This window comes from Chiloscyllium plagiosum, unplaced genomic scaffold (assembly GCF_037043375.1).
Source record: "Chiloscyllium plagiosum isolate Xiang-an unplaced genomic scaffold, Cpla_swu_hap1 HiC_scaffold_31, whole genome shotgun sequence".
Classification (NCBI taxonomy): domain Eukaryota; kingdom Metazoa; phylum Chordata; class Chondrichthyes; order Orectolobiformes; family Hemiscylliidae; genus Chiloscyllium; species Chiloscyllium plagiosum.
In genome coordinates, this window is record NW_028270169.1 from 40,442,635 (window position 1) to 40,455,341 (window position 12,707).

The 12,707-nt window shown below is 40.6% G+C and overlaps 1 protein-coding gene across 2 annotated transcripts in view; it reads left to right on the forward strand.

Annotated features, from left to right (window-relative positions):
* Positions 1-12,707, forward strand: part of LOC148141908 (uncharacterized) — a 36,160-nt gene that overhangs the window by 6,858 nt on the left and 16,595 nt on the right. The window contains exons 2-3 of one of the 2 annotated variants that reach the window (XM_087977465.1): positions 5,132-5,296; positions 5,399-5,526. In XM_087977465.1, coding sequence (XP_087833591.1) covers positions 5,132-5,296; positions 5,399-5,526 — 293 coding nt within the window. The remainder of the gene's footprint in view (positions 1-5,131; positions 5,297-5,398; positions 5,527-12,707) is intronic. The other variant, XR_015752380.1, reaches the window with a different exon arrangement.

Consider the following 12,707-nt stretch of genomic DNA (forward strand, 5'->3'; position numbering starts at 1 on the left):
AACTTGTAACTCTTAAATGCCCTAACCAAGCCATCACATCTCATCCTAACATAAGCCATCTTCTTCCTCTTGACAAGAAATTCAACTTACTTAGTAAACCATGGCTCCCGCGCTCGGCAATTTCCTCCCTGCCTGACTGGTACATACTTATCAAGGATCCGCAGTAGATATTCCTTGAATAAGCTTCACATTTAAACTGTGCCCATCCCCTGCAGTTTCCTTCCCCATCCTATGCATCATAAATCTTGCCTAATTGCATCATAATTGCCTTTTCCCCCATCAATAACTCTTGGCGTGCGGTATATACCTATCCCTTTCCATCACTAAAGTATTCATAACCGAATTGTGGTCACTTTCACCAAACTGCGCACCTTCCCCCAAATCTAACACCTGGCTGAGTTCATTATCCAGTACCAAATCTAATATGGCCTCGCCCCTTGTTGACCTGTCTACATACTCTGCCAGGAAACCTTCCTGCACATATTGGACAAAAGCTGACTTACCTAAAGTATTTGAATTGTAGTATTTCCAATCAACATTTAGAAAGTTAAAGCCCCATAACAACTATCCTGTCTCCATTGCTCCTATTGAGGAACATCTTTGCTATCCTATCCTCTACATCTCTGGAACTATTCGGAGGCCTATAGAAAACTCCCAACCGGGTGACCTCCTTTCCTGATTCTAACCTTAGCCCATACTACCTCAGTAGACAAGTCTTAAAACGTCCTTTCTCTAACTGTAATACTGTCCTTGACTAACAAAGCCAACACCCCCTTACCATTTTCTCTGCTCTTACTGAAACATCTGAATTCCAGAACCTGCAATAACCATTCCTGTCTCTGTTCTATCCATGTCTCTGAAATGGCCACAACATTGAAAACCCAGGTACCATCGCATGTTGCAAGTTTGTCCACCTTTTTCCAGATGCCCTGGCATTGAAGTAGACACACTTCAAGCCAACTTCTTGCTTGCCGGTGCCTTCTTGAGACCTTGAAACCTTATTTCTGATCTCACATCTCTCAACTTCCTATATACTTGAACTACAATTTCAGTTTCTATCCCACTGCTGAATTAATTTAAACTCACCTGAAGAGCATTAGCAAATTCCACCCCCGAAGATATTGGTACCTCTCTGGTTCAGGTGAAGACCATCCTGTTTGTGGATGTTTTCCGCCTACCCCAGAAAGAGCCCAATTATCCAGGAATTTCTCACCACTGATACTGCCAGAACTGCTTAGCTTTTCCAGCAATTTCTGTTTTTGTTACTTTCCTACCCATCTTTCTGTCATCAAAAATTTAGCAACCAAACTTTCTGCCTCTTCATGTAGATTATTGAAATAAGTTGTGAACTGTTGAGGTCCCAGTAGCAGTCTGTGACACACCACTTGTTACATGATACTAAATGGAAAGAAATCCATTTATGTGTACTTCCTGCTTCCTGTTATCCACCTAGTCTTCAATCCATACCAATATGCTACCTCTACAACATGAGCTCTTATTTTCCTTTGTATTGGCATTTTATTGAATGCCTTCTGGAAATCTAAGGGCAGTACATCCACTAGTTCTCCTTTATTGAAACCATGCATTATTTCCTGATTGAATTCCAGTAAGTTGTTTTTACATGGTTTTCTCTCACCTAACCATGTCAACTTTGCTTGACAAACTTGAACTTAACTAATGCCTGGTAATAACCCTTTGCTTAAATAGATCAAGAATAAATAGCCAGCATGAGGAATATGACTATGAAACCATCTGGTTCATTCACGTCCCACAGGGAATGAAATATGCCAGCCTCACTTGGTCTGAATAAGTGACTCTAAAATTCAGCAATTTGTTTGCTCTCTGAAATTGTCGAGCAAGCCCTTCATTTTCTTCACAAATTAAAAATGTTAAAATTTACCTCAAAATAAACTGGTTAACATTGATACAGTGGCCGCAACCCTAGAGTGGACCAAAACCTGTCATATTAATTCTGAACCACACTAACCTCTACCATCTGGTTGGAAATAATCTTAAGAGTAAGGTTGTGGCTTACCAGCTCAGCTTTTGACCAGGCATTTTACAGCCATCTGAACTTAACTCTGAGTTCAATAGTTTTAGATCAATTAACTTCTAATACATTTTAATGATAGCTATTCATTATAATTCTACTATTCCCATCTACACCTCTCCTACGCCTGGCTCTTAAGTATTTACCTATCTCAGTATCACTAATTTTGTCTGTACCATCATTCTTTTCATTGTTTTATTTCAGCCATTCCAATCCACTGGTGTTTACTTCATCAAAAGCAGAAATTTCTAGAGAAACTCAGCCGGTCTGATAGCATCTGTTTTTATTTCATATTTCCAGCATCTGCAGTTCTTTGTTTTTTTGACATGTTTACTTCATGTTCTTTGTCCCGAATACCATCCCCCTTTTAGCTTCTTCTGAAATCTGTTCATTCCTAACTTTTTTCCAAGTTTCCAATGAAAGATCATAGACCTCATAGAATCATACAGCATGGAAACAGACCCTTCAGTCCAATTTGTCCACGCCAACCAAATTTCCCAAACTAAATGAGTCCCACTCGCCTGCATTTGACTTATATCCCTCTAATCATTTCCTATTCATATATCTGTCCAAATATCTTCTAATTGTTGTAACTTTCCCTGCATCTACCACTTCCTCTGGCAGTTTATTTCACATACGAGCCAGCCTCTGTGTGAAAAAGTTGCCCCACAGGTCCTTCTTAAACCTTTCTCCTCTCACCTTAAAAATATGCCCTCTAGTTTTGAACTTCCATACCCTAAAGAAAAGACTTGTGCTATTCACATTATCTATGCCCCTCCTCATTTTATAAACGTTATAAAGTCATTCAACTTCCTATGCTCCAGTGAAAGAAGTCCCAGCCTACCCAGCATTTCCTTTAACTCAAACCCTCCAGTCCTGGCAACATCCTGGTAAATCTTCTCTGGACTCTCCCCAGCTCAACAATGTCCTTCCCATAGCAGAGCGACCAGAACTATGCACAGTTATCCAAAAATACCCTTACCAATATCCTGTATAACCTCAATATGACATCCCAACGCCTTTACTCAATGGTCTGAGCAATGAAGGCAAGCATGCAGAATGCCTTCTTAACCAACCTGTCTACCTGTGATGCAACTTTCAAGTAACTATGTCCCTGAACTCCTAGGTCTGTCTGTTCAACAACATTACCTAGGATCCTAGCATAATCTGTATAATTTCTGCCCTTGTTTGCTTTACCAAAATACAATACCTCACGTTTATCCAAATTAAACTCTATCTGCGCAATTATAAAGATCCCTTTGTAATCTTGGATACCTTTCATCACTGTCGGCTATACCAGCAATTTGGTGTTATCCACAAACCTACTAACCGTTCCTCCTAAATTCCTCATCCAAATGGTTACATAAATGACAAACAGTAGTAGACCCAATGAAACAGCACTGGTCACAGGCCTCAAGTCTGCAAAACCATAACTGTTCACCACCTCTGTCTTCCACCATCAAACTAATTTTATATCCAAGTGCCAAGCTCTCCTGAATCCCATGCAATCTAACTTTATTAATCAAACTACCATGCAGAACCGTGTCAAAAGCTTCACTAAAGTCCATGTAGACAATGTCTACCATTCTGCTATCATCAATCTTTTCGGTTATGTCCACAAAACATTCGATTAAGTTTGTGAGACATGATGTTCCACTCACAAAGCCATGCTGACTATCCCTAATCACTCCTTGCCTTGCCAAGTGCATGTAAATCCTATCTTTCAGAATCCCCTCCCATAACTTACCCACCACTGATGTCAGACTCATCAGACTCTAGTTCCCAGGTTTTCCTTACAGCCTTGCTTAATAAAGGCACATTAGACACCCTACACACCTCTGGCACCTCACCCGTGGCTACAGATACAAATATCTTTACCAGGGGCCCTGCTTGATCAGGTCCTGGAGATTAATCCACCTTAATTTTTTTAAAAACCTCTAGGACCTCCTCTTCAGTAATGTGGACTGTTTTCAAGATACCAGTATTCATTTGCCCGGGTTCCCCAGCCTCCATGTCATTCTCCACAGTAAAAACTGACATGAAATGTTTGTTTTGTGTTTCTCCCAGATCCTGTGGTTCCATATATAAATGACTTTGCTGATTTAAGGGACCCTAGTCTCTCCCTAATTGCTCTTTCATTCTTAATGTACTTGTAAAATCTCTTTGGATTATCCTTAGCTTAATCTACCAAAGCTATCCCACATCCATTTTACCCTGCGTGATTTCTCTCTTAAGAATACCCTTACACCCCTTACATTCTTGAAGAGATTCTTTGGTCCCACTTGTCTATACCTAACATATGTCTTCTTCTTATTTTTGACTAGAACTTCAATGTCTTTATTCATCCATTGTTCCCTACTCTTACTAGCCTTACCATTTACCCTTTCAGAAACATGATGCCTCTGAACTCTTGTTATCTCACTTTTGACAGCCTCCCATTTGCCAGTCGTCCATTTTCCTGCAAACAGACTACCCTAATCAACTTTCGAAACTTCCTCTCTCATACCATCAAACTTTTCCTTTCTCCAATCAAGAACTTTAATTTTTATGCAAGGCCTAACTTTTTCCATAACAATTATAAAACCAATAACATTATGATTACTGATCCCAAAATGCCCCACTAGCATTTCAGTCACTTGCCCTGCCTTATTTCCCAAGGGAAGGTCAAGTTTTGGTCCTTCTCTAGTAGACACATTGCATGTTGATAGTGAAATTGTTCTTCAACATGTTTAACTAATTCCTCTCTATCCAAGCCCTTAACACTATGGCAGTCCCAGTCGATGCTTGGAAAGTTAAAATCCCCTATTATTACAACCCTATTATTCTTACATATATCTGAGATCTCTCTACATATTTGCTCCTGTATCCCAAATTAAAAATGCCACTCTCTGTCCTCTCCTCCTGATAGCATCTAAACCCTTGAACATTGAGCAGCCAGCCCCGTCCCTTCTTTTCTTCTCCACTGAAAGAGGGATTTAGGGATGCAAAATGAATGCTGTATAGTCACTGACTCCCATATTTTCTGATGAATCTTAACACCGCATTGCTCAATATCTCTAATATCTTTTATTACTTTTTCAGATTTTCAGCATTCGCCATGGTTTGTTTTAGCAAAAGGTATCCAGAAAATGAAAAACTCACAACTTTTAAACACTGCAATGCTTGCACCAATGGGGAAGGCAGAACTTCCTTGTTGTCGATTTCCAATCCAATGTTACAGCAGTTTCTTCTGTTGTTAACAACAAGGTACCTGTCAACTGTTTTGTTTCCATTAAAGGAACTTACTCAACTAATAAAATAAGATTGTCAGGAAGCTAACACCATGAGTTTATCTCCTATTATGTTCAGCCCACGATATTTAGGAAAGATCGACTCGAGCAGTCATGGACAAGACAGAGAGAGGTCAAATGGAACAATTTTAGGCGAAAGATGGTTTGATGATATTTTTGAGGAAGAGAGGAGCCGTGTAATGCAAGGTGAGAGGACAATATGAGGATCTGGAATTAAAGAAAAGCCCACAAAAGCCCCTTCGCTTGTAATCAAAACAGAACAAGCAACGCAGAGTCAATAACGAAAAGGGCCCTTTCTACATTTCCTAATAACAACTGGAAGTGAATGAGACCAATCCCTTGCTATGAGGGTAAAAAGGGGACTTGAGATAACTTTGGCAAATAGGGTTAAGGAGAATCCAAAGGCACTTAATATAAGGCACTTTATATTAAGGTCAAAAAGTAGCTAGAGAGAGAAAAGGGGTCCCTCAAAGATTAGTTTAGATTCTCTACAGTGTGGATACAGGCCCTTCGGCCCAACAAGTCCATACTGACCCTCTGAAGAGTAACCCACCCAGATCCATTTCCCTCTGACTAATGCATCAGCGAGGCAGTTTGCGCATGGAGCCGCAGGAGATGGAGAAGATAATAAACAAGTATTTTGCATCAGTGTTTACTATGGAGAAGGACATGGAAGATAGAGAATGTGGGGAAATAAATGGTGACATTTTGAAAAATGTCCATATTACAGAGGAGAAGGTGCTGGATGTGTTAAAACACATAACGGTGCATAAATCCCCAGGACCTGATCAGGTGTAGCCTAGAACTCTGTGGGAAGCTAGAGAACTGATTGCTGGGACCCTTCCCAAGATATTTGTATCATTGATAGGTGAGGTGCCGGAAGACTGGAAGTTGGCTAACATGGTGCCACTATTTAAGAAAGGTGCTAAGCAAAAGCCAGGGAACAATAGACTGGTGAGCCTGACATCAGTGCTGGGCAAGCTGTTGGAGGGAATCCTCAGGGACAGGATTTACATGTATTTGGAAGGGCAAGGACTGATTAGGGATGGTCAACATGGCTTTGTGCATGGGAAATCATGTCTCACACACTCGACTGAATTTTCTGAAGAAGTAACAAAGAGGATTGATGAGGGCAGAATGGTGGACGTGATGATCTATATGGACTTCAATAAGATGTTCGACAAGGTTCCTCATGCTAGACTGGTTAGCAAGGTCAGATCACATGGAATACAGAGAGAACTAGCCATTTGGAACAGAACTGACTCAAAGGTAGAAGATAGAGGGTGGTGGTGGAGGGTTGTTTTTCACACTGGAGGCCTGTGACCAGTGCTGTACCACAAGGATCGGTGTGGGGTCCACTGCTTTTTGTCATTTATATCAATGATTTGGATATGAACATAGGAGGTATAGTTAGCAAGTTTGCAGATGGCACAAAAATTGGAGATGTAGTGAACAGTGAAGAAGGATACCTCAGAGTATAACAGGATCATGATCCAATGGCCAATGGGTCAAAGAGTGGCAGATGGAGTTTAATTTAGATAAACATGAGCTGCTGTATTTTGGAAAAGCAAATCAGAGCAGGACTTACACACTTAATGGTAAGGTCCGAGGGAGTGTTGCTGAACAAAAAGAGCTTGGAGTGCAGTTTCATAGTTCTTGAAAGTGGAGTCAAAGGTAGACAGGATAGTGAAAAAGATGTTGGCTGTGCTTTCCTTTATTCATCAGATTGTTGAGAGTAGGAGTTGGGAGGTCATGTTGCCGTTGTACAGGACATAGGTTAGGCCACATTTGGAATATTGCATGGAATTCTGGTCTCTCTCCAATGGAAGGATGTTGTGCAACTTGAAAGTGTGCAGAAAAGATTTACAAAGATGTTGCCAGGATTGGAGGTACTGAGCTATAGGGAGAGGCTAAATAGGCTGGGGCTATTTTCTCTAGAGTGGCGGAGGCTAAGGGGTGACCTTATAGAGGTTTATAAAATCATGAGGGGCATGGCTAGTCTAAAGAGACAAAGCCTAGGGGTGGGGGAGTCCAAAACTAGAGGGCATAGTTTTAAGATGACCGGGGAAAGGTTTGAAAGGGATCTAACAGGCAACGTGTTCATGCTGAGGGTGGCGTGTGTATGGAACGAGCTGCCAGAGGAAGTGGTGGAGGTTGGTACAATTACAACATTTAAAAGGCATCTGGATGGGTATATGAATAGGAAGAGTTGAAGAATATAGGCCAAGTGCTGGCAAATGGGACGAGATTAATTTAGGATATCTGTTAGCATGGATGAGTTGGACCAAAGGGTCTGTTTTCATGCTGTACATCTCTATGACTGTACCCGCTATAACGCATGGTAACTTCAGGTGTATGTAAAGACCTCTAAGATAAATGTCAACAAGGGGGCAATAAATGAATATTTGATGTGTGAAATAACAGGGCTATGCCAATTATAACATGCTGGAAAGAACGCTTGTGACCTGAGCTATGAAATGTGTCCAGGCTGATGATGTGCTTCCCTCCTGTGTTTCCCTTGAAAACAAGCATCTATTGTGGAAGAAAGGAACGCAAGCTGAAAATTAAAGAAAATGAGCACCCCAGTGTGATACGCTTTTGTTCATGATAAGATTGTAACAAAATTGATTCGAATCTTACCTTCCTGGGACCTGCAGATATGTCACTATTGCAGGCTCAATCCCTGGGGCTGAACTGAGTTTAAAATTAAATATAATCAGGGTAGGTGAATTCATCCACAGTCTTCTGGGACGTGTTGCTGTCCTCTATGTGGAAATCCTGCTCTAAGGCTCTGCTCCAATTGTATTTTGGAGAAGCAAAGTGCTTGGAAATTTGGAGGAAATCTGAAATGGACCAAAATTGGGGAAGAAATTTTGAAGGGAAGGTGGGTGGGGGTGGAACAAAAGAATACAAATTTTAGCATAAGGACCTAAGAAACTGGAACAGGACTAGGCCACATGAGCCCTCAAACCTGGTTCACCATTCAATACAATCTTGACAGATGTTTGATTTCAGTTTCACTTTCCCATCTGCTCCCCACAATCCCTTGATGCTTCCTTAGGTTGGAAAAAATATATCTATCTCTGACCTCCCATACACTGAACACCTGAGCAACCATAATCCTTTAGAGCAGAGACGTCTACAGATTCACAACCACGGAAGTGAAGAAATTCTTCCTCATCTCAGTTGTAAATGAAAAATTATCCTAAGACTGTATTGTCTAGTTCTAGATTACCCAGCCAGGACAACCACTTCTTGGAATGTCAAGGTCCTTCATAAAGTTAACTGAGGCATCTTTCATTCTTCTAAAGTCAAGAATAAAGTTCCCATCTGTCCAACCTCTAATCTCAGGACAACTCTCTTATCCCAGGAGTTAATCTAGAGAACTTTTGTTACACTGTTTAGATATACATAGATAAAATTACCAAAAATGTCCAAATTTAGTTTTGCCAAAATCTCGTAAAATTTTAACAAGATTTCCTTACTCATGAACTGCAGTTCTCTTGCAACGAAGGTGAAAATGTCATTTGCCTTTCTAGTTGCTTGCCATAGGTACATACTTACGTTCTGTGATCTTTGTACAAGGATCACCAAATCTCTCAGAAAATCATCATTTAAAAAATTCTTACCATTTCAAAATATTCTGCCTTTCCATTATTTTCACAAAATTGAAGAAGCTCACTTTTTCCATTTAATCCTTCACTGGCACCTTTTTACCCAGTCATTTAACCTGTCCATATCCTTTTTCAACCTCTCATGCCCACTAGCTTTGATGAGTATTCTAATAAAGCGAAACACATGTTTTATACAGTGCTAATGATGTTGTTTAATTTGGTTCTATGCAACTTTAATTCAGGTGTGCCTGAGAAGACAGATAATGACTTGGATTTAGTGGTCAGTGGTAAAGCAATTGCTTGTCAAAGAAAGTACACACCAAGATATAATGATCTTTGTGGTAAGATCTTTTCTGATGTCTGTTTCTGTTGCTGAGTCAAAGAAATCTCTACATATTCAATGGCTCTGATACCATTAAGTAGCATAAAAAACAATCATGTTGAAGTGTCCTCATGGACAGCAAAACCAGGAAGTTAGAGTCACTAAAGCAATTTAATTTTAAATCATTATAAATAGTGAAGTAAATGATTGGGCCACACATTGCAGTATTAGACAAAAAAAATTCAAACTTAAGAAAGTCAATTTTAAAATTATGGTAGTTGTAAAAATAGTTGGTTGTTTTGTAATACAGAACTGGAATATTGTTGACCAAAGACACATTTTGTCAAAGTTTTGGTGTTGCACTCATCAGGGCAATTTGCAAAAATATAAATTCAAAGGAAAACCAATATTAAAATTACGTGAGAGTGCTGATTGGGTGGGAAGCGCTCCGTTTAATAGAAACATTGCCATGGAGAATGAACCAATTTATTATAATTGACAATTAACAATTAATTGTGTAGACCTCTATTAGTTGTGCCTCCTCTGAAAGTCACCTTGATGTGAGCACAAACATTTTGTAATTGTCTGCCTGTCTCCTGTAAGCAGGTTCTGAGAGCCCATCCCTTGTAAGTTCACCTGGAGGTGGGACCATGTCAGGGAGCTGTCACAATGTGGTTTTTCCCTGTTATTGCAACCCATCCCACTTCGAAGGTACAAATCCCAGGCAATATTTTCCTTGTTAGATAACATTAGATAACTGAGATACGTTTATTTTCAAAACAAATTTAACCAAAATACAGCTGGTGAAAAAGAGCATGTTGGTTCTTGTGGAACTTTCTGAAAGGTTTCTGGAAATATTCAGAGCTTCCTGAATGAAAACAGACAGCGGAAGAGACAGCTATAGAAATAACTGTAAACCAAGGTCCTGAAATTCCACTGTACAATACTATTGTGTCTGAATGTGCCAGTTATAACCCCTATCACTGCTATTTTTAGTTTCTGTGTTTGTCGCAAAATGTTCTCTCATGGTTTAATGTCACAGTTCACTCCTGCAAAGAGACTTCATGCGTTCTGTGATTTAAGGTGCCTCTGGTATTATCTAATATTATGGTAAATATTTGTAAGGTAGGGGAAGGTGTTGGGGAATGAGCCTGGCCTGGTGGTTGAAGTTTCAGTAGGGGATTACTTTGGGAATAGTGATCACAATTCCGTAAGTTTTACGATACTCATAGACAAAGACAAGAGTGGTCCTAAAGGAAGAGTGCTAAATTGGGAGAAGGCCAACTATACCAAAATATGGCAGGAGCTGGGAAATGTGGATTGGGAGCAGCTGTTTGAAGGTAAATCCACATTTGGTATGAGGGAAGTTTTTAAAGACAAGTTGATTAGAGTACAGGAGAGACATGTTCCTGTGAAAATGAGGGATACAAATGGCAAGATTAGGAACCCATAGATGACAGGTGAAATTGGGAGACTAGGTCAAGGCGACTGAAAACAGATGAAGCTTTGGAAGAATATCAAGAATGTAGGACCAATCCGAAACAAGGCATTAAGAGGGCTAAAAGAGGTCATGAAGTATCTTTAGCAAACAGGGTTAGGGAAAATCCCAAAGCCTTTTATTCATATATAGGAAGCAAGAGGGTAACTAGAGAAAGGGTTGGCCCACTCAAGGACAAAGGAGGAAAGTTATGCCTGGAATCAGAGAAAATGAGTGAGATTCTTAATGAGTACTTTGCGTTGGTATTCACCGAGGAGAGGGTCATGACAGATGTTGAGGTTAGGGATAGATGTTTGATTGCTCTAGGTCAAGTTGGAATAAGGAGGGAGTAAGTGTTGGGTATTCTAAAAGGCATTGAGATGGTCAAGTTCCCAGGTCCGAATGGGCTCTATCCCAGGTTACTGAGGGAAGTGAGAGAGGAAATAGCTGGGGCCCTAACAGATATCTTTACAGCATCCTTGAACATGGGGGAGGTCCCAGAGGACTGGAGAAATGCTAATGTTGTCCCCTCGTTTAAAAAGGGTAGCAGGGATAATTCAGGTAATTATAGACTGGTGAGCCTGATGTCAGTGGTAGGGAAACTGCTGGGGAAGATACTGAGGGATAGGATCTATTCCCATTTGGAAGAAAATGGGCTTATCATTGCTAGGCAACATGGTTTTATGCAGGGAAGGTCATGTTTTACGAACTTAATAGACCTTTTGAGGAAGTGACAAAGTTGATTGATGAGAGAAGAGCTGTAGGTGTCATACATGGACTTCAGTAAGGTTCACCATGGTAGGCTGATGGAGAAAGTGAAGTTGCATGGGGTCCAGGGTGTACTAGCTAGATGGATAAAGAACTGGCTGGGCAACAGGAGACAGAGAATGGTAGTGGAAGGGAGTTTCTCAAAATGGAGAACTGTGACCAGTGGTGTTCCACAGTGATCCACGCTAGGACCACTGTTGTTTGTGATATACATAAATGATTGGAAGGAGATATAGGTGGTCTGATTAGCAAGTTTGCAGATGACACCAAGATTGGTGGAGTAGCAGATAATGAAGGGGACAGTCAGAGAATACAGCAGAATATAGATAGATTGGAGAGTTGGGCAGAGAAATGGCAGATGGAGTTCAATCTGGGCAAATGCAAGGTGATACATTTTGGAAGATCCAATTCAAGAACAAACTATACAGTAAATGGAAAAGTCCTGGGTAAAATTTATGCACAAGGAGACCTGGGTGTTCAAGTGCATTGTATCCTGAAGGTAGAAACACAGGTCAATAGAGTGGTCAAGAAGGCATATGGCATGCCTTCCTTCATCGGACTGGGTATTGAGTACAAGAGTTGGTAGATCAAGTTACAGTTGTATAAGTTTTTGGTTTGGCCACATTTGGAATACTGCGTACAGTTCTGGTCGTCACATTACCAAAAGGATTGTGATGCTTTGGAGACTGTGCAGAGGTTCACCATGATGTTGCTTGGTATTGAGGGCACTAGCTATGAAGAGAGGTTGAGTAGATTAGGATTATTTTCATTAGAAAGATGGAGGTTGAGGGGGGACCTGACTGAGGTCTACAAAATTATGAGAGGTTTGGTCAGGGTGGTTACCAGAGTGGGGGATTCAATTACTAGGGGTCACAAGTTCAAAGTGAGAGGGGAAAAATTTAGGGGAGATATGTGTGGAAAGTTCTTTACACAGAGGGTGGTCGGTGCCTGGAACACATTGCCAGCAGAGGTGGTAGGGGTGGGCACAATAGCATCATTTAAGATGTATCTAGACAGATACATGAATTGGCAGGGAACAGAGGGATACAGATCCTTAGAAAATAGGTGACAGGTTTAGATAGAGGATCTGGATCGGCGCAGGCTTGGAGGGCCGAGGGGCCTGTTCCTGTACTGTAATTTTCTTTGTTTTTTGTTGTCCTTTGTTCTAAATTAGTGTAGCTAGTTG